The sequence below is a fragment of the Chaetodon trifascialis genome, chromosome 3 (genome assembly GCF_039877785.1).
Source record: "Chaetodon trifascialis isolate fChaTrf1 chromosome 3, fChaTrf1.hap1, whole genome shotgun sequence".
Lineage (NCBI taxonomy): Eukaryota > Metazoa > Chordata > Actinopteri > Chaetodontiformes > Chaetodontidae > Chaetodon > Chaetodon trifascialis.
In genome coordinates this window covers 24,143,489-24,168,746 of record NC_092058.1, presented here as the reverse complement: position 1 = coordinate 24,168,746, position 25,258 = coordinate 24,143,489, and the positions used below count along the sequence as shown (strand labels likewise).

General features: G+C 43.8%; 5 protein-coding genes across 5 annotated transcripts in view; 4 read left to right on the top strand and 1 right to left on the bottom strand.

Moving 5' to 3' along the window:
* cyld2 (cylindromatosis (turban tumor syndrome) 2) overlaps window positions 1–25,258 on the top strand; it is a 105,438-nt gene that overhangs the window by 53,262 nt on the left and 26,918 nt on the right. The window lies entirely within an intron of this gene.
* mafbb (v-maf avian musculoaponeurotic fibrosarcoma oncogene homolog Bb) lies at window positions 5,087–6,888 on the bottom strand. The gene has a single exon (XM_070959962.1). The coding sequence runs from the start codon at window positions 6,650–6,652 to the stop codon at window positions 5,669–5,671; it is 984 nt and encodes a 327-aa protein (XP_070816063.1). The 5' UTR covers window positions 6,653–6,888; the 3' UTR covers window positions 5,087–5,668.
* LOC139328769 (DEP domain-containing mTOR-interacting protein) lies at window positions 9,566–12,155 on the top strand. The gene is made up of 9 exons (XM_070958766.1): window positions 9,566–9,648; window positions 9,757–9,935; window positions 10,072–10,195; window positions 10,447–10,625; window positions 10,835–11,047; window positions 11,138–11,275; window positions 11,397–11,467; window positions 11,824–11,928; window positions 12,030–12,155. The coding sequence occupies exons 1-9, from the start codon at window positions 9,566–9,568 to the stop codon at window positions 12,153–12,155; spliced, it is 1,218 nt and encodes a 405-aa protein (XP_070814867.1).
* adnpa (activity-dependent neuroprotector homeobox a) lies at window positions 12,467–16,905 on the top strand. The gene is made up of 4 exons (XM_070959700.1): window positions 12,467–12,858; window positions 13,587–13,699; window positions 13,905–13,997; window positions 14,098–16,905. The coding sequence occupies exons 2-4, from the start codon at window positions 13,592–13,594 to the stop codon at window positions 16,438–16,440; spliced, it is 2,544 nt and encodes an 847-aa protein (XP_070815801.1). The 5' UTR covers window positions 12,467–12,858; window positions 13,587–13,591; the 3' UTR covers window positions 16,441–16,905.
* LOC139329526 (bcl-2-like protein 1) lies at window positions 17,407–20,546 on the top strand. The gene is made up of 3 exons (XM_070959901.1): window positions 17,407–17,557; window positions 18,212–18,854; window positions 19,909–20,546. The coding sequence occupies exons 2-3, from the start codon at window positions 18,330–18,332 to the stop codon at window positions 20,047–20,049; spliced, it is 666 nt and encodes a 221-aa protein (XP_070816002.1). The 5' UTR covers window positions 17,407–17,557; window positions 18,212–18,329; the 3' UTR covers window positions 20,050–20,546.

The following is a 25,258-nucleotide window of genomic DNA, read 5'->3' as shown; positions in this document are numbered from 1 at the left end:
CATTGAAGCCGAAGATGGATACCGCTGTGCTAAAATCAGCTGAAAGGGAAAATAATATGGCTTTAAGTTCAGCGTACTGCTTCTGAGAAACATGACAGAAGAGTTATGACACAAGGGAGATGTTAACATGACACATTAGTGGGAGAGTGACACACCCAATTCCGAAGAGGCCTGTTAGACTTCACCAGAACGTATGACACTGCTGCCGTATTCTCATGTCAGCGACACCTGCAGAAGCTTATGAAGGAGGGTGTTGAATGGTATATGTGTAGTGACAACTGTAGCTTCAATTTCCAACCCCGCCATCTGCTCATATCTCACTTTCTCCCTCTTTTTGAGGGAATCTACATTCAATCTACAGTATAGCAGGAAAATTCATGCAAAAATGGCTTCTTTTTTTCAGGATTTCCCCCAAAACAAAAAACTATCTACAGTATCTACCACACACAAACATAGAATCACCAGAAAAACATGTTTTCCTCATTTTCATTTCCTAACAGCAGCAAGCACTGTTGATTTTCTCATCTGCAGCACCACCAGTCCCACCATTTCCTTTCCTGGATGCAAGTTTGTTATATACCAGAGACATAATATGGTCCCAGAGGGCTGGACCAGCTTTCCAGGTTGAGTTCAACTTGCCAGGGTGCACATGCTGGTGTCTGAGCAGGAGCTGACCCTTAATCAGCCTAGCTTTGCCAACAACAACTGAGAGCCACAATTATCTGCCCTATAGATAGGTAGGTTGTGTACTGGGGGCTGGGGAAAGGGAAGAGGCTGTCGGGGGGAAGAGCCTGAGTTAACCTCTGTGGCTCGTGTTTCTACTGTGCACTAATGGACGCCTGTCATCATTATGGACAGAAACAGGAGGGCGCCTGCCAGCTGCATGACCCCCATAAAACAGAGCAGGAAATCCTAGCAGGGAATGAAAGGGAAAAAGATCTCTTCTTTTTTTTTACTCTTCTCTTTAATGATCCTTCCTCAACTCTCTGGCTTCTTATTTATGCTGCAAAACTGCAGTGTCCATCACAAAACAGGAGAATATGCTGAGAACCCATCATAGGAGAGAAAGTCAAGGCGTCGAGGGTGCGCTTTTTAGAATGTGTATTAAATGATTAGTCACGCTCACATTAATTGCATGATTCATTTACCCATGTTGTGCATGCTCGTAAAACTCCTGTTTTTCATGTCTGTTTAAAGACTCGAGGTGTTTTATAATGTCTGTCACGCTGAGAGGAACCTGTATAATCATTACAAACAGTAGTTCACCCTCTGATCTGTAACCAAAGTCCAGGGTCTGTAATGTGACAGGACTTTGTCACACTTGTCTCAGTAGTATCCACTTAAACGTGACAAGCGCTTTATCAGACAGCCTTCCTATCAGATCCCCAGGAGTTCATGCACAAACACGCTGAACACGTCCCCAGGAAGCGAGATTGCTTATTGCAGCCAGTAAGATAGCAAGACAGGCTTTATTGTAGTTCTAAAGCTACACATTAATCCACTCTGTTTCAGTCTGCAGAGCCCATCATGTGATAACTTCAGTCATTACCAGTAGTACAATCATAATTGCTGTGGAATCTTACAAGACGTGGCAACAGGACATAAGTCTTCGGAATCCAAGCAGCAGCTGACGTAATAAAAAAGAGAGAGGTGCATTTCTGATCGAAAAAAAATGCCACAATCACATGATTTTATTAAAAATACATGCCTCTGTGAGACAGAGCAAGAGAGTGCACATACACATGAATGTCTGCATTTGCATACGCATGTCTGCGTGTGTGTATGTGTGCTCTGTCCATGGAGACGTCTGTGTGCGTGTGTGATCACTGCATGATTCACAGTGTCACAACCGTGCACAGAAACGACTGGACATCCTGACCGGAAACCACAGCCGCCGAAGCTGCGTTTTCCTGCGACATACAACCTAACACTCTCACAAAGAGTCACTTGACTGGACCCTCATATAGGAAGTGAAAGAGGAAGCCCCTCGTCCATCCTGTCCTCCATCCCAATCTCTGCACTGCGCTTCACGTGAAGCCACTCTTATAGACGATCACCAGTATGAGTCTTCACTGTTGCAAAACAACAGTGAAAGAACTGGCTGAGGCTGGAAATGGCTTGTTGTTGGGGGTCAAATGTCTGGTTAGTTGACATTTAGCCACTGAAGATTAGTGACAATCATTACAGTGAATGAGGAATCCACCAATTGATCAACAGGTTTTGTTTGAAACAAAAGACTATTTACTCAGCTGATCAACTAATTCTTATTTGACAGTCAGTTAGCTCTACAACAAGATACTCAGTGTTTAGACAGTCAAGCTGGACCAAGTCAACACTGTCCAGAAGAGATGGATATGATATCACAGATGGAAGTGGTGAGTGGCGTTTGACTGTGGGGTCTGTTGGCCCTGGCCTTCCCTCATGGCTGGAGGCCTCTGGCTGTGTTCATTGGTGTCAGTGTACGTAGCCTGGCAGCCTGCATTCCTCTGCCTCTCCCCACACAATGGTGAGTATCTGCAGCATTCCTCTGTCTGTGTCCGCTGTCTGAGATGCAGCCAGGCCTTGGCAAACTCCAGCACTCAGCGAAGAGGTCGCTATCACGTTTAACTGATTCTGACAGACACGTTTTGAGCGTTTTCACTGAACGCCGGCCATCTATAGCCGCTGTTCGTAGTGTGAAGGTGTGTCACAGACAGATCTAGAACGAACACCTTGTCAAATTAGTCACCACGGAATAAAAAAGGCCTCTGCTGAAGAGATTTTGAAATATATTCAGGAGATGATGATGCTTCCTGTTTAAGCTGCTTCATCATCCCCTTCTGATTTTTTTTTTCCGAGCAATCGTTCTTTCTCTCCATCTGTTTTTTAAAAATGCAAGCATGTCTATTCTAAACCGTTTTCACTGCTTTTTATCCTTCTCCAGCTATTTTGCTTTCTCTCTTGTACTGATGCCACAGCCGTGCAGACACCTTTCCCTCCTGCTGACTCAGTAGCCAGCCTCAGGCGCTGTGGGCTCGGGGTGTTGGTGGCGGGGAGGAGGAGGATGAGGGGGAGGGGAGGGGGGGAGTGTGAGGCTCCCACATCAGGCCCACCAGCCTATCACATGCGAGGGAAAAGAGCTGGCTAATCGTTTCTACAATGGCACCCTGCACACTGTCACACAGTACCACAAACCGCTCTCCTCGCCAAACACTTCCACTTCCACAGTATTATCCCACTGTTGCTTAGAAATGCACATGTGATGTACGCAAGTGCGCAAAAACATACGACACTGAACACAGAAACGCATTGTTTGAAAAGCCACACCTACTGAAAAACATCAGCGCATGTAAAATATAGACGCACAGTACACACATACATGCATACCTTGCACACAATTTTCTTCAGTAGCACATGTGCATATGTACACTTACACTTCAATCAATCAATTCAATCAAAAACGCTGTATCATTTAGGGAATTTAAGCTGATGTTAAGCACCCAGCATTTGACTTTCACCTGATTATGTAATTTAGAAATGACATTAAGACATGCAAAATTATATTAAATGGGAGACAGAAAGCTTAAATGAACAAAAAATGTAACAACTAATTTAACAATAAAAATCTTTTAGTGTCTGAGAAGGTTTACTGCGAATGAGTATATTTACGAGAACACTGCTAAAATAGAAGAAACCTCATTTTAAAATTAAACTGCGCCTGGAAACAACGTCTTATTCCATATATAAGAGCCACTGATTAATGAGCCCCTCCCAATAACATTAAAATATAGAGGAGCATTATTCATTGCCATAACCAGCTGCTTATTTTCTGCTACATCCTTGAAACTCACAAACACACTCATCTACGTCACGCACTCCCAGCACAGCGGGCCGACCTTCGGGGATTAGGCCTGTTTTCAGAGGGAAAGTGCTTTTGCACCTGTGGTGTGGCTGCTTTCCCTCAACAGAGGGGGGGAGGTCAGAACTGTCAGGGGTCACACATGAAAAGAGAACCTGGTTTCCAGGTTAAAGGGTGGCACCATGAACAGAGCCACCTGCCCCGCTGAACTTTCACAAAGGGTGAAAAGTGAGAAAGTCTCCTCTGACAGCGTGAAAAAGCCTCCAAGATTTCGCAGCAAACAGGCTGTCACAGAGGTTATAAACTCTATTTACAATGTGACCACTTATCTCACATTATCACAGTGGCCTTGGGACTATTATGGTCATCCAAATATTATTGTAGTCCTGAACTGAGAATGATCTGTGTTCAGGAATTTTGCTTGAGGATTTCAAACTGTAACAGGGCAGGGGAAAAAAAAACAAAAACAAAAACAAGAAACATATCAAGTGAAAAAATTCCTCCGCAGCCAGCCAGAGGAGCGCCGAGCAGCGTGCCATGATTGTTGTTTCTCTCTTCCTCTGTTAATGAATGCAGAGGTGATCTGTTTGTCTGAGGAAGAGAGCAGAGGGGAAGCCTGATTTCCACTCCATTTTATCTGTGCCCCACAGCCCCTGCCAGTCAGCCCCCTGTGCTTTCACATGCCGGGGTCCCACAGGAAGCAGCACTCCATCAAGGGCAAAGGTCAGGGAAGGAGAGAAAGCCACTCGTCCTTTCATTCACCACCAAACCAACAAATACACAGCTCTGTGGCTGGTACTGCGCTCCTTCCTGTGGCTGGGTAACAAAACACTTATAACATGATCATGACAGGACGTGACTTTTTGAAACTCATAATGTTAATTTATGAGCATTTTAAATTTTTATAGGGTCATTGCATAATTTTAGGGTGGAACTTTATAGTGAAGACATGTGCTTGCCGTCTTGGCATCTACATTGCACGCAAATTGCACTTGCATTTTCATATTTTTCTGTACTAAACCATAATTTTATGTCATGTGCACTGACGTTAAGTTGGATTACGTTCTTTTATGTGTTCAGGAATTTAAAATATTTACTTTGCATATGACAAATATGATTATAAAAACATGTGGAATAGCTGAATAACAACTCCCAATACCATGTTGAAATAGACAATTGGTGCATGTGAGGTAAATGTTTTTTGTCGGGTAGCAATTCCAGCTGCAGATGAGACACAGTTTTACAAAGTCACAATAGGTTTATTGATCCATAGTAAATGAAAAACAGTTGAGGAAAAACAATTTGCATAATTATATATTATCTTAAAAAGAAAAGCAAAGAAGGAACAGGTCTGTCCAGCAGAATCAGCGTCATAAAAATAATAGAAATGTTTAGCATCATTCTTCTCAGCATGTTTTCTATTTCAAAGAAGCATGAACACAAAATATAATTTGAGCTACAAAAACTAAGCAAAGCAAAAAATCACCAAAATGAAGATTGAACAGTAACTGAGGCAGAAGGATTAACGCTGTAGATCAATAAAAAGGGAATATTCTCTGATTTCAAGTATCTCCTTTCAGACAAAATACAGATATGCCTGCTTAAAATAAAAACATCTCACACATGTCCTGCATGCATGCTTCATTGTAATTTTCCATTCATAACTTGTTGCCTATAGTTGAATCTATTACAATTATTTGAGTGATATCCTTATGTCCAACATTAATTAGAACTTGTGAATCCATGGGATTGTCTGTTAAGGAGCAGGGCGAGCTGTCAACATAATGCCTCCCGACGGAAAACAATCAGTTCTGCAGGAGATGGACAAACTCACATTAAATACTCGGGTGAGGAAGGGTTGTCACTGGTGGACCCGGTTTCGTGGTAACAGTTTGCACCGGACAGTTTCTCGCATTTAAGTTTGTATGCGTCCCTCTCCCGCATCAGTCTGTTGAGTTCATGTTTCAGCTGCTCGACCTGTGACACCAGGCTGGTCTTTTCGTGCTCCAAAATGTGTTTCTGCTGGACGCGCTTGAAGCGGCAGGACTGTGCGTAACCTCTGTTTTTCAGGGTCCGGCGCTTCTGCTTCAGACGCATCACTTCGTCCTTACTGAGGCCTCTGAGGAGCCGATTGAGCTCCCTGACGGACATGGACACCAGCTGGTCGTCTGAGAAGTGGCTCTCGGCGTTGTTTCGCCTGTCCTGGCGGCTGTGCTGCTGGAGACTGTGGTGCGCGCCGAGGACTTGCTGGGCCTCCGGCGACTGAGGGGACTCGCACCCTATGTCATCTTTGAGATAAGGGTCTTGGCAGTGACTGCTGGGGATGCCTTGCATGTCGGGGTGACCCGGGAGTCCCGAGTAGTGCTGGACAGGCTCGTTCAGGTGACCGTACCCTTCGTATTCTGCTTGGAACGGTGGCGGATGGTGGCCGTGGGGCGCAGATGGGTGTCCCTGCTGTGCCGTGGCGCCGATTAGGGCCTCCATCGCGTCCTCGGGCGTCAGACCAAAAGCTTGAGGGTACATTTGTTGAGGGTAACCCCCGTTGTTCGGTATCCAGAACTGGTCGCCTCCGGGGTTATTTCTCTGCTCGTTTGGATTGAGGTTTGGCGATGAGGGCACTGAGTTGCAAGGTGTACTGCCAGGGGTGGAGGAGACAGAGTCTGGTCTCTGGAGCTGGCTGCATGGCCCCATGAAGGAGCGGTCTATCCCCTGCATCGCCTCCTTCTTGACGCCGAACTTCATCAAGTCGAAATCGCTGACGAAATCCATGGTAGTTTTCTGCAGTCCTAAATGTGAATGCGCCTCAGCGGTCATATTAAATAACAAGCTGGTCTCTTCAGCTCCAAATGTCCACCGCTATTTCATGCAGTCAGTGAAAGCGCGCTTACTTTAAAGCAGTAATTCCAAACTTTAAATTCAGCTCAGGCGGAAAAAAATGAAGACTCCCACCTGACCAAACTCAGTGCGGACTGGTTGTTCTGCAGCGCGCAGCTTGTTTGGCGTCAGCAGCCACACTAAAGTCCACTGATGCCTGCGTGCCGGACGCACCTCTGCCTGTTCAGAGGAAGCGCACTTTCTTCATAAAGCTGCATTGGCATGATGTCACGCCTTCCAGACTACACCTCCGCGCTGCTCTCCAATGAAAACACGCTGAAGAGGGAGATTTGCATAAAAGCTGCTCCGAGCTGTTGGCGATGATCATTTGACCGGAACCTATAAATGCACGATTTCTTCTGCAATGTGTTTTTTTCTTATTTGAATTGTCCTCCATTTTACACGTAGGGCTGTTTATCCCATAGGGCTGTTTAGATTTATTCTAGTATGTTTACAGCTCAGTGAAACACATACACACTTGTCCAGCACGTTTTTTCACTAAACGTCTGGGATCATGTTTGCTTATTTCAAACACAACTGAACTACCGTTAGATTTTTTTCTTTCATCCTGAATTCACTTTATACGTTTAAGCCTGACTTTATGGTGTTTTACCTGATCGCTTAACTTCACTTAAAGAATGAAAAGGAGGCTGCAGGGCAATCCAGCCGACTATTGTTGATGTGTCCCTTGGCGAGTACGCAGGAGAATACTGGCATCTTGTGTCCATCAGTCTGCACTGCACAACTGCTTTGACCAATATCCACCATCAGCCCCAGAGGCTGAAGCAGCACAGGCTTGCATGAGTGCAAGAGGAAGCAATTGTTCTCATGTGGCCACTGAACTGAGGCTCATACTTTACATGTAAATTTTAAAAAATGTGTTTTTTCACTCCTCGGTTGGAGGCAAAACATCCATGTTGTTCGATCAGGTCAGATGGAAACATTTTAGAAATCATGGTCATATCACAGGGCTGTCCAGCTCCTGCTGTGCTGTCTGAATTCTGCTTTATGTTGTTGTGTTGATTTGTTTCGTTTTGGGAAAGTTACAATGCTATAAACTCTGGGTAATTCCCACAGCCTGCAGGACTGTGCACATAAGAAACATCACAGCAGGTCAGCACTAAGTGGCTGAGGGTCTTAACGAAGCATCTACAGAAAGGTCAACCTATTTTAAAAAAAATAATGCAGAGGTGATAAGTGTGTGCGGGAGCTGACTTCTTTTCTTTGGAACTGCATTTGATTCCCTGCACCACAAAAGAGACAAAGCAAGCGGTGTGTGTGTTGCCTTCTACTCATCACGCGACCCACCAGAAATCACAAGCCCCCTGACAACAGCTCAGCCACGTCTCTGCCACAATAACAACCTTTGGCATGTTCCAGGATCTGCTGTCTGATTCAGCGATGTCACCCCTAGTGGCGTCCAGAGGTGACACAACTGCACAGGATATTAAAGGGTTAAGAAAAGTTCCTGCCCTTACATGACCCCCTCAAAGACAGTGAAAGCTTCGCTGACAAGATAGAGGAGCGGTGCCAAAACCAATAGAAAATGCTGTCCGAGAACGCAGAGGCATTGTTTCAGTCAGTTGTAGTTGCTGGGAATAAAGGAAAAGAGGAGACAGAGTGACTGAGAGAGGATGGCTTGGGGACACGTTAGGATTTATGCCAGCAGGGCAGGGTCACAGTATGTGGCATAACTTATGCTAACAGCCTAAGTGCACACCAGCAGCAGACACTCAGATCATATTTCACCACGAAGGCACATGCAGTAAAACAGTCACGCCTCCTAAAAAAGTCATTTCTGTACGCCCGTGTAATCAATAATGATCATCATCGCCTCAACAGCTCTTGGAAACAAGGCTTCACTTTATTTGCATCCGAGAAGAGAGACCATTAGGCAGACATGGATATCAATTTGAAATCAATTCAGTGTGCCAACCCACCTACAAACTCCACCAATCATGCAGCTCTTTCAGAGGAGGCTGAGGTTGGGGCTAAACATAGCTGGAGTTCAGGTCTGCCAATTCTATTAAAGTAGGCAGGATTTATATGTTGCTTGAGAGGCTGGAAGCGCGGATGCTTTCACATCCCCAGACCCATTTGACGTGACCCGCGTTGCCATCGATTACGAAATGATGCAGAACATAAGAAACCACATACAGCAGAGGACAAGCGCTGTCGCTAGCACATTTTTCTGGCTTTCTGTTGCCAGACGGCCTTTTGACAACCTTTAAAACGTGATCTAACTGAGGTTCATCCAATGCATGCGTCTCCTAGGAAGCCAGACACACCAAATAAAAATGAGTTTCATTTGTTTTGTGTTGCAGATTTTGAGATTTTTGAAAGTGATTGAAAAATGCAAACAAAGTTCACTCAAATGAATAAACCCTTCAAAAACACAGCCTGCATCACAGCTTCCATTAACTGGCTGTAGCTGGCTGATTAGCACCATGAAGGCCATTAACAAAGCATTATCATGTGGATACAGCAGCCTTCATTTGTTTCTCTCAAAATGTGACTGCTGGTAAACAGGGAAGTCCAACATGTCCTATTTACTGTGAGAACAGCCAACAAGAAAACTAGAGCTCGCCTCAGCCTTAAGAAGGCAAAAGAGAAAACAGAAAAACATGAATTTCAACACAGGCCGGTTTCCTTAGATGGATGCTGCCTGTCTTTGGCACCCTGACACAAACGTACGGTACCGTGTCTTTGTCTGTCTCACTTTGTCTGTCTGTATACACAACATCCTCCTCACACGGCAGTGGGGTTCTGTGTGTTTCAATGGCTATTTTGTAAACACAAAGGGCAATAACTAAGAGTGAGTTTCACTTACTTCCTGATCCACAGATCACAAACATGGAGCGAACAAGTAGCATTAGGAGGAAAGCCATCAGCAGACAACATAAAGGAGAAGTCATGATTGCTGGAGAACAACTCAGGTATGAGGGCAGAGAGGGGGGCTATGACATGTTTAAGGTCAGGTCAGAATCAAAGTCTAAGGTTAAGACTGATTTGAGGATTATGGCTGATTTGAATGTAATTTCAAGGTTGAGGCTTCACGATGGAAAACTGATCAAGGACCGACGCTACCACCTGCGCACGTATCCGAACTGCTTTGTGGCACAGGAACTTATAGACTGGCTCATGGGCCATAAGGAGGCTCCAGATCGAGCGACCGCTGTGTGCCTCATGCAGCACCTCATGGATCATGACATCGTTCACCACGGTAAGAAGGAAGCAGCAACACAGGTTTCAGCGAGGGGACACTGAAAGAAAGACCTTCTGTACAAATGAAAAAACCAAAACGCCGTTGACCCGTAAATTCAAAAGGTATTTTAAAACAGCATGTTTCCTTTTCTTAGTCTGTGATAAGAGGCCAGTGTTCAAGGATGCCAAGCTGCTGTACCGTTTCCGCAAAGATGATGGCACATTTCCCTTCAACACGGAGGTGAAAATCTTCATGCGAGGACAACGTCTGTATGAACAGTAAGAGCTGCTGTTTGCTGGGATTGTCTTGTTTGAGCAGGAACAGCTGACCTTGAAATCCAATGTCAGTCATACTCACGATCTCTCTCTCACACACACACACACATACTATGACTGGGGTTAGAATTTCACACACAGCAACACAGTAACCTCCTGTTAGATATTGGTAATTTTGTCTGTTGACATGCTGCTTGAAGCACTTTAAAGAAGTCATCCGCATGTGATGACACGTCTGATTTTTGTGTCTTCAGTCTCATCGGGGACAAGAACTCCATTCTGCAGCTAAGAGAGGAGCACGGCGTTGCATATCAGCGCTCTTTTCCTGGCTGCCAACTGATTGACTGGCTCCTTCAGAATGGAGAGGCAGAGAGCCGGCGTCGGGGACTGGAGCTGTGCCGTGCATTGCAGGAGCATGGCATCATCCAGCACGGTGAGGGGCGTCCTCATTTGCCCTTTGATGTATGGCGCCAGGAAGGAGCTGGCTGTCGGTGGCAGCTGGCAGCGGGTGGCCAGCTGGGATTTTTGCACTCTAAAGCAAATATACTCATCAACTCTTTGTGAAACATCTCATTAATTCTCGTTCTCCTGTTGTTCTGTGCTCTCTCTCTCTCTCTCTCTGTTTGCCACTCCCACTACTAGTGTCAAAGAAGCACGACTTCTTTGACAGTGGACTGCTCTATCAGTTCTGCATCAATTTTCGCCGCCGCCGCCGTCTATCTGAGCTTTTAAATGAAAGTGAGCAAGAGGCTGACGAAGGTGTGGCGGTGTCACCACAAGAGGACAACCACCCTGATAGTCCATTTGTTCTGCGCAAAAGCCGACCTCAGGAGGGCAACACTGCTTTCCAGTCTGGTAAAAAGAAATGGAATTAATAAAGACGTCTCCTCACACTTTGTTGAGAACGCTAATTATTGCATAATAATGCTGCAAACTGAATTACAGTGGAGTCAAGCAAAGACCTGAAACAGGTTATCAGTGGGCGTCGGGGCAGCTTGAATTCCCTTCAGCTTCACTCAGATGGATTTTCACCTCTTGTCCAGCTGTCTTCAACTTCAGTGGTGAGGTGCAATCCAAAATCAGGCAAGTGTGTCATTAATATTCATCTGACAAATGTTACATGTCTTTGAAGACAGAGCATTTGGTGCACTGAGGTTTGCTTGTGTCTGAAAAATGGTGCTGAAATCTTTTAACGATTTCACAGTACTTAGAAGAAATTTTACATGTGAAGAGTTACTGGCACCTGGTGCACCCTTCATCAAGAAAGTGTTGACGGTGAGTTTAAGCGCTAACACTGACAGTATGTCACCTGTAACCTGAACACCAGTCCTCCAAAGTCTGAAAGTGGGCAATTAAAGCATTTATCTGAGACGCCAGTAAGGTACAAAAATAAAACACTCCTTTAAAATGGAAACTTAGTTGAGGTGAGCTTTTGCCCACAGCTATGTTATCCACCTAAACCAGTCAGGCTCCTTCAGGTTCACATCAGAACAAGGACTAAACACTTTCTTAGAAAGCTTGTTTCTCCATGTGGACTTATGAAGTTGTATCTCACCAAATAAAGTAAACTATATAGATATCATTTCATTTCTTCAGAATGTGTCCTTTATCTCACCCTGCCGCCGACACAGGTGATCGGAGATGCCCTGGGCTGGGGCTTTGTGGTCAGAGGCATGGCTCCCTGTTATGTGCAGGCTGTGGACCCTGGAAGCCCTGCAGCAGCTGCTGGAGTGAAGGTTAGATGTGTTACACACAGCACTGAAAGAGGAAACGCTTGAAAACCATACATATTTGACTCAGAAGAAACTACTTACATCACTTGCATCACTGTCCTCAGGTGCGGCAGTTCATGTACCAGGTGAACGGTCAGTGTGTTCTCTACCTGGACTACAGGACAGTCTCCAGGCTGGTGATGACAGGAACTCGCACGGTTGTACTGGAAGTTATGGAACCACTTGAATGACAACAGCTGCCTTTAAGTCTTGCGCTTGTTTTGAATGCAACTGGAATGCAATAAATATTTTTTTTCAATTATACACTCTTGAGTGGAGTGCTCATTTGCGGGGAAATCAGTCAATGAGAATGAAAATCTTGGCTGCTGCAAGAGAAAGGAAATAACAAAGGGTCGTATATCTGGTGTTTTTACGAAGCAGAATTCCTGAGCAATAATTGTTAGTTTTTTATGACTGAAAATAACACACTGCATTCGTACAATCACAATTAATACTAACTTTTGACCAAGCAGCCACTGCCCAACTCGCTTGTACGACTTCCGTCGTCTCGCCGCCGCCATTTTGGATTGAGAGTTGTAAAAGGTAACGTTAGCTAGCAGACCGGCCTGACCACCGGTACAAGTACAAGTACTGCTCAGAGGACACGGCTGGTGGTTCTGGCAGTCACCATTTTGGAGTATACTGGTTTCATGAGATGTGCACCTCTCTGACCTGCCCTCCATTCCTCCAGCTAGGAAGCCGCTGCAGCAAAGCAGATGCGACAGCTAACTAGCTAGCTTAGGTAGCTAGCTGTAGAGCTGAGCATCAGCACCGGCTTTGACGAGAGCGAACATCTCCCGTCAGTCTGCACGCCTGACCAGCTAGTTCACTTATTGTTAGCCATTTATGTTGTGAGGCAGCCAGTGTGAATCTATTCCTCAGACCAATCATAAGGTGAGTAAAACGCATCGATTGATATGGTCAGTGAAAATGAAGAAATGCAAAACCGGCTATGCAACGCTAGCTTTGGTGCTAAATCAGCTTGCAAGAGCGGGTAACATAGCTAATGTTGGCTAACACATCAGTGCTAGCGCACAATGCTAATAACATGTACTGCAAATTTCTGATTCCCCAATCACGGAACACATTACAGACAAGGTACAGATCTGCTCTCTGCTGCAGTATTTCCTGTCAAATCAGCACTCAATCAGAAATGAAAGCTATCTTGAAGTATGTCTGTGTAAGTAGGAACGTTACTGTCCTCTCAAGAAACTCGTCTTTGTAACGATAACATAATATACTGTGATTTATTTAATCACTGCTCTAGTCTGTAAGCGTGACATCCATGGACAGAGAGAGTCGTATGCTGTGCAAGTGTAAATCCATTTGAGGGAAGCTGTGAGTTGATATTCTGGACTGAATCAGTAAAATTTACTTGAAGTTGTTGACAGACAGCCTTTCATCATAAGTAAATATGCTGACAGTTAGTTATTGAATGGAGACACGTGTTGCAATGGCCTATCAACTGTTTATGACCTCGGTCCTTTATGATGTTGATGATTATTGATTTGGACTCCGCTGTTTGATTCTAGGACATAATACTGAAGAATTTGCTTTGTGTGATTTGGCTTAAAATAAAGCCAGCTTCAAATCTAATGAGCACTTTATTTTCTGTTTGTCAGGAGCGATGTATCAACTCCCAGTGAATAACCTCGCAAGAATCAGGAGAGCAAGGAAACAAGTGAAGAAAACACTGGGAGACATTGGACTGGACTACTGCAAGGAGGCAGCTGAGGTGAGAGAAATCTAAAGTTTATAGATGATTATCATTCACGTCGCTGTATGTTTGAGTAGGTCTGTATTTTCAATCACCTTGTCCGTCTTGTCTAGTATTGTGTACGGCCAAACATTGAATGTAAAGAACATTGTACATAAACAAATATTTGTTGCATATTATGCAATGTTATATGTGCCTTTAATCTTTCCAATTGCTTCTGCAGGAATTCAAAGAGTTTTGCCCTGATGAGCAGTTTGTAAAGGGCACTCTTTGCCTTGATATCTGTGCATGGGATCCATCATACTCTAAAACACAGGTAAACCTTACTTCTGTGTCCAAGGCCTTTATGAATACTTCTGCACAAATCACCAGATTTGTCTTAATGCTGTTGCTTTTTGTGCCCTGTGTCTTTTTAGGAATACAGATCGAAGCCATTTTGCTGCACAGAGTGCCCATTTTCTTCCAAATACTACTCAGGCTACAAGAATCACTTCCGCAATGTACACCGGAAAATCTTTGAGAGTAAAATTCTGCTCAACTGTCCATACTGCACATTCACTGCAAGCAAGAGAACTTTGGAGACGCACGTTAAAATATTCCACAAACCCACTTCAGCACGGCAGAACTATGGGAACTCACAGGGAAGTGCACTGGGAAAGGACAAAGCGTATTTTGACAGGGCTAGACAGGGAGATGGTGTGGAGAAAGCAATGTACTTTTGTAAAAAATGCACGTTCCGGGACACACTCTACAATGTTGTGAGGAGACACATCTACAGGGAACATTTTCAGCATATAGTCTCACCGTATCTTGGTATGGTTTCTGAATCATCAGTCAAAAATGGTGCTAACTCTGTCAATGGCAACAACATCCTCTGTAAACGCTGCCAGTTCTCCACTCGCAGCTACGAGGCTCTAGTACAACATGTTATAGAGTACCATGAGCGCATTGGTGCTCAAGTGACCACCATGATTGGACATGCTAATATTATTGTCTCTAGGTCTCAGTCTCTACCAAATACATCTCAGAAGGCCCCTCTGATTATTAGCAGGAGCCACACACACAGAGCCGACCCAATAACGCAACCAGTCATTGGCTACTTAAAACCAGCGGTCCCTAATGTTAAAAGTCAGTCTTCCATCGCAGCCACTCAGGTGCGTGTCACGGTTCCTGGCAGTAGCGCTGTGGTTGAAAATAATTCTGCAGGTGTAAACACAGCCCAGACACAGAAGTGGAAGATCTGTACAGTTTGCAATGAACTTTTTCCTGAAAACCTCTATAACGCTCATTTTGAGAATGCGCACAAGGCAAAGAAAGTGTGGGCGCTAGCCAAATACATCATGAAAATCCACAACTTCACCAGCAAGTGCTTGCTTTGCAACCGCTACCTGCCCAGCGATACGCTGCTCAATCACATGCTGATCCACGGGCTCACCTGTCCACAGTGCCACTCTGCTTTCCACAGCGTTGAGAACATCATGGAGCATACGGCACAGGCTCACCCCAATGACTTTGTTGGCCCCCCTGGAGCTTCACCTTTAACCTTTGATCTCACCATTAAACAAGAGAAGTCCAGTAATGTACAGCTGGTTGTTCTCACTTTTAACATGAAGGAATCTATTAATGGTCAGAATCAGTCTGCGGCGGCTCAGAATAGTGTTCCACCTCTGGTCAAAGTCACCGCTCCCAGAATGATTGAGAAGAAGACTGAACCACTTGCTAGTAGAAGTTTCCCCTCAGCGACTCACAAGAGTGAGGTTGGGAAGACTTTGTGTCCGCTGTGCTTCACCATCCTCAAAGGTCCCATCTCTGATGCTTTGGCCATACATCTGAGGGAGCGACACCAAGTGCTCCAGACCATGCATCCTGTTGAAAAGAAGATGACGTACAAGTGCATTCATTGTTTGGGGGTGTACACCAGTAACATGGTGGCCTCCACAATCACATTGCATCTCGTGCAGTGCAGGGCTGTTGGAAGGACCCAGACAAGCCAAAACTTCAAGTCGGCCTTGACTCTCAACTCATCGGGTGCCGGCTTCCTGAAGAGGCAGCCACCAATGCAGGCCATGTCCAACCCCAAGAAGATAAAACTAAGCAAGGAGTCAAAGCTTTCCTCCACAACTGTCGGACATCAGTCTGAAACTGATGGCCTTGCTCTGGATCCCAGAAGCTATGAGCACAAGACGTACGAGGCCAGGAAAGATTTCCTGACGGCTTACTTCAACCGGCGACCGTACCTTTCTCCTCAGGAAGAGGAGAAGCTGTCTGCAAGTCTCTGGCTGTGGAAATCTGACATTTCGAGCCACTTTGCAACCAAGCGAAGGATGTGTGAGAGACAATGTGAAACCAAGAAGTTGTCTGTGCTGCTCGGCTTCGACATGCACGCTGTCAAGAAAGTGAAGCATGACATGATATTTGAGGAGAGCAAGCTCGATGGCATCTCAGTGGGGAGGTCTGGAGGCCTCAAGTCTGGTACTCCAAGCACGGACCAAAACAGGCAGTGTGAGACACTGAACTGTACCTTAAAACTCAGCACATGCACAGAGACCATTTCCATCGACTCAGACAGCGAACCGGAAACGGAGGACAGACCGACCGAGAACGGAAACGTTGCCATGAACCAACACGAGCATGTGAAATCCCAGGAGCCAGCAAACCCGACAGGAGAGACTGAACCTGTGAACGCTGTCGAGCCCTCTGCAGACAAGGAGAGCTCTTTGCAAGATGGGAAAGCAAATGCTTGGATGACCTTCTGTTAGTGTCCCTGCTTAGCAGTGTGCCTTGGGTTGAGTAACAGTTCAGTTGTAGTGTATAAATTAAGATGAAGAAAATCTACAACAGTTACAAATTGCAAATATTTGGTCAAATGGCATGGGTCAATAAAAATCTTCAATTAGAGGTGTTATCAGCGTTGGAAAGGAGGGAAAAAGTTACATTATAGTGCTTAAGTATATGGCATATGTAAGTGACATTGTATATATTTTAGCCATTGTCCTTTTGTTAGGTTCCACATACATTCTGTGTTATTCACTTTTTAACCGCCACAGGATTTCTCAAACAATTACGCCACCTTCCCAACTTCCATATTTTTGCTTTCTCAACTGTGACAAGCTGTATTATATTGTCATTTCACATTTAGAAAGTGTAGGGTATTGGTAATTGCTCATGTAGACGTTTTAATAAATGTTTTAATAAAAACATATTAAGTTCTTTCCTACACCAACCACTGTGACAATTAGCTGCCGTGTCCAGTCGAATGGAAATGCCATTTTGAACATTAAGCACAGAACACAAAGGAGCTTTAAATGTCAGATAGAGCAGTAAAGTGATATGAAGGTGTCTCATTTCATACATCATTGAAATCACCACATGTTCACACTGAGCCACCGTGTTCATTTATACTTCAATTAGACGTGCTTGTATTCAGTTTTTATGTAAGCAGCACATCAACAGTAAAAAATACTGTAAACTTTTTACAAGCTTCAGGGCCACTTTAAGTAAACTGCCGTTCATTTGAAACTTCGTACGTCACCTCTTTAATTGTGGTGCGTTCTGTTACAGTACGAAACTGAAACGCTGACAGCGGGTTTGGATATGAAATTCACCAGAACAAACGGACGAGCTTTTCCAATGAATTTGCTTTCATTTCACGGGCCCCTTGGTTTCCGGTGTGTCTCTGACGTCGATTGGTGCAGCGGCCGCAGGAGGCGGGACTTCTTGCTGGTACAGTAGCGGAATTGGCCAACCGCCAGCGTGCATCACTGTTCAGGCCACAGGGTTTACAGCTGTAAAAATGTCCATATTGTGTCTGAATTCACAACTCCACCTTTTAGTAACTTCATAGTTTGGCTCACTGAGGGAAAACAACCACCGGCTGTGAGTAGAACTCCTGATTACCTCGTTTAGTCCCGCGGCTGGAGTTTGTAGCTGTGTTTGATGCGTCTCCCATGACTGTTTATAAACAGCTAGTTAGCACCTGAAGCTAAAACCGCCTGTATGTACGCGGTAGGCAGAGCTGTCAGCGGTGGCAGGCTGGCATCTCGACGCATATATTTGTATTTCTATACATCGCAATGACTTCTCCTTTTACTGCCTTTCACAATGCTGAGCTTGCAAGGCTGCTGTTTAGCTAACGTTGATTAGCACACGTTTATTTCCAAATGTTTGCCACAGTTTGAGATTTTTGGTTCTTACCTTCCCAGTTGGCCATTATCTTCCAAATCTTTCTGTACAAAAACATAAACCCAAGAGCAGATTGCTGAAACATGCAGTGAACATTTTACACTCAATCACTGTGTGCTAATGCATTACCAATCAATCTCCAATTAAACTACTATCCATGATAATAATGACTGCAGACTTGATTTATACTGTGTGGATCACACAATTAGGCAAGTTTCAAGAGTCTCCTGTTAGATTTTCGTCTTGTACAGTAGTGAATGGAAAACACTGGATACTAAACCAGTGTTTGCTGACAGGAATGAATGTCTCTCTTCCTCATCAGCGTGTGCTCTTCTCATCTCTTGCTAGCTGCAGCTGAAGGAGGAGAAGCTCTGCGGTGACGGCTGACACACTGAGAGGAATGGCAGGAGAAATCAGGGGGGCTGTGTAGGCTGGCTGTGTGTTGGAGGTTCACAGAGCGGAAACAATGGCATACAGTAACAGAGAGCTCGTGGAGTTCTTTATAAGCTACAAGTTATCTCAGAGGAACTATCCGACCTCCCTGCTGAGGCCTCAGGATGCTGGTGGAAGGACTGAGGGAGACAAGGCCACCTCTGCTGCCAGGAACGGCTCGCTGATCACCGGCAGGAATGGAGGCGGTCAGCCGGGGACGTCTCCGTGCTCAGGTGCTGACATAGAGGCTGTTAAAGCAGCTCTTCGGGACTCGGCAGATGAGTTTGAGCTGCTCTTCAAGCAAGCGTTTAGTGACCTCTCCTCGCAGCTTGATATCACCCCTGACACGGCCTACCACAGCTTCAAGAGTGTGATGGACGAGGTGTTCAAGGATGGAGTCAACTGGGGGCGTATAGTGGGCCTGTTTGCCTTTGGCGGCGTGCTGTGTGTGGAATGCGTCGAGAAGGATACGAGCGAGCTGGTTTCCCGCATCGCAGACTGGATGACCATGTACCTGGACGAGCACATCAGTCCTTGGATCCAGAGCCAGGGAGGATGGGTGAGTGGGCAGGGGGTGAACTCAACATGCAGCTTTACTCATGGTGCCGTGACAACGGACGTGTTGATACGATGCTGAAAAATAAACATTCTTTAGTTTTTCTTGTATGGCTGTTTGCTGCTAACCCTGTCGGGATGCGATGTGACTGCTCTCACTGTTGTACGGCCTTACTCAGGTTAAACCCTTTGTAAAACATGAATACATTTGGGAAAACATGATATTTCCTTTAAAAACTGCAACCACAGTTTAGTAAAATGAAAGACATTTTAAAATTCAAATAGCAGATGTGCTTGAAGGTAAACGAGTCACTTGCCATTTATGGATATTTTCTGTTGATACAGGTGTGTAGGACTCTGCTGGGTCCTGTTTCAGGGCTAATAAATAACATGATGTCTGATTGACGCATAGACTGGTGTAACATGATGTGCCGATAGCCGATCCAACATTTTAGGCCGACTCAGAGGTCTTTCTGATACTGTTATTGGTATCAGAACTAACCTGCTTTTTTGAGTATCAAACACTCACTGCCTTGAAGATTGACTGTGAACAGTTTGTAGCTTGATTTTCTCAGGTGGCTTCAAGAAAACTGCCGGCGACTCAGTGAAACAGGTCGAAATGTCAACATAACATCTCAAACTACTGCAGCATGGTGTGATTCGTATAATTACGCTTGATGAGATTATTTCTTACAACTTTTTTTTAGACTTATTAGGCATTTCAGTGATTTAATTCACTGCATCGTAGGGTTTCAAAAATATGAGACTTTTTTGTTAGCTACCTTTTTTTGCTGCACCACAAACCAGTTTTTCCTTAAACTGTACCTTAGATAACAAAAAAAATCTCAGAATCAAGGATAAAAAATATACACACACAGTACATACAAGCGTATACATAGATACTGTTCTACTGTATATACATACATATTTAAAGATAGTAAACTAACCTGTGCATGACACCAAAGGTACATGCAAAACATTAAGAAACACAAAGAAAGCGTGTTACAAAATTCATCTCCTTATTAGTTCTTTTTGTCTAAATGTGTTTGTGGTTCCAGGACTGCTTCGCTGAGGTTTTTGGGCGAGACGCCGCTGCAGAGGCGAGGAGATCTCGGGAGACTCTGAGTAGATGGCTGCTAGTTGGAGTGGCGCTGCTAATGGGAGTTATGGTCGGTGTTCTCATCGCTAAGAAACAGTGAAGGTGGTGCATCTCTTTCACCGCGGCACGCCCTGTGTAATGCCAACAAAATGAAAATAGTTGATGTTTACAAAAAGCCCAGTCTGCTTTTGCACTGACAGAATGTGGATTGGCTAAAGCAGTTTGTGGAAGCATCCATAATATGTAGCTTGGTGAGCTGTTATACCTCTCACCCCGCTTCGTCCTGCGTCTTTTATTTTTTTAACACACAGCAGAGATTTTCAGTTGTCAAAGGGTGTTCTTGTCCAGACTGGAAGTGCTTTCAATGAACCCGATAAGCTAAGAGACAGTGAAACAGATTCAGCTGGTTTGATGAGACTGCCTATTTTTATTTTTGCCTTTGTACATTATCCAAGGACCAATTTTTACTACTTGCAAACTGACAGCTGACAGAGAATTTAAGTTATATTTCCTTTTCACTGTGTGATGCTCAGCTCATTCTGTTGGCTGTACTGGAGTTTTAGGCATGCTTCAAAAAATAAATCTATTTATGTTTTTCGTGTGTCTTTATTTTCTTGCTCCTTTAGATGGTCGTAAACAGCCAGTGAAAAGTACACATCTGCAGAACTCTGAGTCTTTGGCAACGTATCTCCCATCGGACTTACAGCACTGTCATACGTTCCTGTTATAATGATTTATTTATCACATAAAGAAAAGTACTTATCTGGTTCAAGACATCTGAATTCAAAGTCGCAGAATAAAGGAAAACTAAATGACCATTCAGGTTGATTTTCAGGCTAGAAAAGACATTTGTGAGACTGAATTGTCTTTTTTAGGTTTCACGTGCTTGAATTGAAGCAGATGCAGTGCTGTGAATCGTTTGTGAGATTCAGCATAGATGAAAAGAGCAGCCCCTGCACACCGACTCCAAACCCCAGCAGAGGCGATGTTTGAATCTACATCAGGTCGAAATGCAGAAAAACTGGTTGCTAAGCCCATACACAGTATATACCCATAAGATGATATCAATAAATACATTAAATACACAGAAAAGATCTTAGTTATATAAAAAAAAATTCAAATAGTTATTACATGAACGCAGGGAGACATTACAATATTGCACATGATAGGAACAGCATGGTATCATTTGTCCGTCTGATGTTACTCAGCTGGAAACGGAGAAGTGCACCGACACCTTCAAATCTAATGAAGGATGTAATGAAACACCTGCAACTAGAGAAAATTAAATTCTCAACCATGGCAACCTTTTGATTGACCTTCGATTATATCAAAGTCTGTGACAAGAGTTAAGATCTCTTACACCAAGTAAATAAAGAGAAGGAACAGAGTTGTGAAGCATCCCTCACCCTGAAGTCATCTCCATCAGGAAATGTCACGATCACTACTGACTGAGCTCACACATCAGGAATTGGAGATGAATGCTTTTACACACAGTTCTAAAGCCTTTAACCTAATTTGCCTTCAGCAGTAGATTTTCTAATGCATCATTCCTCATATGTAAAATCTGTATTGAATGTCCTCTTGGCAGAATATATGACTCCTTAAAAATAATAGACGACTTCGAACAACAGAAGAGAGGTCTGGAAATAATTGTGTCACATTTTATTTGTTGTTATTTGTTGTTTGTGATCCAGTTTGTACTCCATATAAATGTGCTTCAGCCTTTTTTTTTTGTTGTTACATTGTTTTCTTCTTTTTTCTTTATTTTACGGTATGTTACGTTATTACTGTCCTTATACTTTGTCTGTACTCAGTGCATGTGTGTGTGTGTATTTGTGTGCAGAGGTTTCCATGTACTGTATTAAATTACTATATTTGTACAAAAGGACAATAAATACAATTTAAAAAATATTGCATATGATGGAATGCATTAAAAATGTATTTATCCAGATGAGCCCCACTTATATGCATCATATTCTTTCTATTTACATACATCCATGTTATTATTGAGGCTGTACAAGAAGTTATACCCTAAATATTTCTAAACATGCAGAATCTCAGTTTACAAGAAGTATTTTATTTCATCCTCATCCTCATCCTCCTGGTGTCGTAGTCCAAAGTGTAAAGCACTCTCCAATTCACATTCAGTTCAGCTCTACCATAATTTGCATCAGCAATACACATGACAATATGAACTACACACATACACATAAATGTGTGTTATCTCTAAGCTGCAGTGTTCAGGCCTTTACATCCTGTGGCAGTTGGGGGGGAAACTGGAGCTGCAGTGTTTTATTCCTGCCTTTTGGGGGCGCTCCCATACCGCAGCTTTCAAAAAGCAAATATGTAGCACATCAAGATGTGGTTGCTGCATTTAGTTTGTTATTTCTTGCTGTGGATGTGACAGTGTAGTGTTGATGTGTTCTGTTGAAAGCATCTGTTTCTTCCTTCAGGAAGGATTACACTGAATCAAAAGCATGAATTTTAAAGAGTCTCCCTGACTGTCAATGATACGTCACTTAACTTCCCTGTTTTATTAGTTTATACCACAACTAATGACATTATGCAACTCTGCAGGATAAAGCAGGCTGAATGGGAAAAGAGACAAACAGCAAACGAGCAGGACAGAGAAGGCTAACGGATGGCTTCATGAGCAGGCCTGTGGTTGCTAATCTATCCCCGACATTTGCTGCCATTTCCCCAGAGCAGAGCTGGCGGCTGCAGCAGATAAACAGCAGATAGAGACAGTTAAGGAAAAGAGTATAAATTACGGATGTGCTTGACAAATCATCTCACTTTTTAATGTTTTTTTTTTTTTTTCCCCCACTTGATTATTTGTCTCGTGTTTGTTTTACTGCCACTGATCTTGAGCAGGGAAGCTGTGGATTTTGAAGGTTTATCTGCTGTTGAGTGATTCGAGATAAACTTTGTGTAAATGCGGTAAATGGATTCAACTATTAAACGACTTGTCTCACTCTGTTACTTCACAGGCCACCGTCACTGCATGCGTGTACTCTAATTATCAAGGTCCAGGGCCAATCAGGCAAGTTAGGCAAAACAATTGTTGACTGTCAGTGAAATTAAGTTAAGAATCAACTGTTTTAATGGTTTTGTTTGACGTGGTTTGATAAGTAACTTGGGTAACATTGTTATAATCAACATTTCTGCCTCAGAGTTGGTTTATCCCCAAACACTCAGGGGGTTAGTGTATTATGCAGTGTCATGAGTGGGTGGCATGCCTGCCCAGATGTTAACAGGGCTGTGCTCACTAAGCTGAACCCAAATGCATAAATGTAGGTCTTATTTCTCCCTCAAGTCTGCAGTGAAGCGAGCACAAATGTGTTGTGAAAACCCACAGAGCATTGTGTGTGATCATTTATAGATTTGTCTCAAGTGAAGCGTTCAGTGTATGTCATCAGATTATGAAACCTGACAGGATTCATGTGATCCAAAGGTGACATTGATTTTAAAACTGTGAGTGAACTCTTTGAGTAACAGTCGCAGCTCATCTACCGACAGCAGCGCCTTCAGATGACACCAGTGGATGACACCGATGATATATTTGTTTGTCATAACTCTTTCTGGTGTCATGTCCTAAAGTGCACATGGTGCCCCTCACTAAATAACTGACAGGGAGTGTGAGAGTGGCGGTGCCAGCAGCAGGTGGATGGTTTGGGGTCTGTGGCCTCAGTGATAACATATCAGTCATCTCGCAGTCGCAGTGAGCAACCCCAACCCTGCTGCTCAGCATAGAGAAACTGCACTTCACATTCATGCATACCACTGCACGACTGCATGTCATAACTGAGGACGCGGCAACAAATTTAATGGGTTTTTTTTTGCATTTAAGGATTTTCACTTGTCATTTGACGGTAATTTCCATATACGGTCTAATCTCATCAGATACTGAGACATGGTGGCAAGTTTGACCATCATGAAACAGTTATCTCTGGTTCATTGAGTGGGATATAAACAATCAGAGCAGCCCAGCGTGTATGAAAATGAAATGTCAGCTCGACACAACGAAAGCAGCACTGTCATCTACACAGGAATTGTGTGATAAAGTAAAACATACATGCATAGATGTTGTACTTTTTACTCCAAAATACACACACACACACACACACACACACACACACACACACACACACACACACACACACACACACACACACATCGTATGTATGTATGTATGTATGTATGTATGTATGTATGTATGTATGTATGTATGTATGTATGTATGTATGTATGTATGTATGTATGTATGTATGTATGCATATTTGGTTACTTTTCAGATTAAGATTTTTCCAACGCATCATATTATTGGCTGAAAAGAATAGCTGACCAGCCACAACATTAAAATGCTTCCCACATTGAAGCGTCATTACGAATGAACCTTTGATGTAACATGCTGTATAATATAAACTCAGAGGGGGCTGCTCTGCTTCATAACAGACACTTGGTGTTAAAAATGGTGGCAGTATTGCTTCTTCAGCACAGAATGTGCATACATCTTCCAGCACTGTGCATTGTCTGTAGCAGTCAGAACAATGACATAAACACAGTTCACCTCAAGGCTTTCAGAGTTCTGACTCAGTCTACATATTTCTTATCATTACTAAGCAAGTTCTTTGTATCCTCTGACCTTTGCATTCATGCATGAGTGGAAATTCTATGCATGAAAAAATCCCCCCTTATGAGCATACAGTGATGAATAATAACAAATGCTTACTCTAAATCAGCAATATAAAAAGCTATGATATCTCAACAAGTGCCACTGGAGTGGCAAGATTCAGCCAGACGACACACTCAAACAATGCCTGATACGCAGAGCATCATATAGAGATCAGAGATGTGTGCCAGGAAAGCTGGATGGATGCTGATAGTCATTCTTTGTTGACTAAATATGTGAGTGAAAAGGGGATAAAACTAAAGATGGAGAGGTTAGTCTGTGTGTGTGTGTGTGTGTGTGTGTGTGTGTGTGTGTGTGTGTGTGTGTGTGTGTGTGTGTGTGTGTGTGTGTGTGTGTGTTTGAACGTGAAGCCCAGTTGCTCATCAACTGGCAGCGCTGGTCTAAATGTATAACCGTGGCATAAGTGTTGCACTTCAGTTGAATGTTTGTCTCTTCTGCAGAATGGAGAATTTGCATACATGCACAATTACACTGTCAAAGTGGAGCTGTGCCTGCACAAAGAGGCCAGTATACCTGAGCAGGGGAGTACAATAACACCACTCAGGAGGCTTCACTGTGGTCAGTTCACTGAGCCGAACGGATGAAGTGAGAATTCAAATGACATCAGAAAACAGAC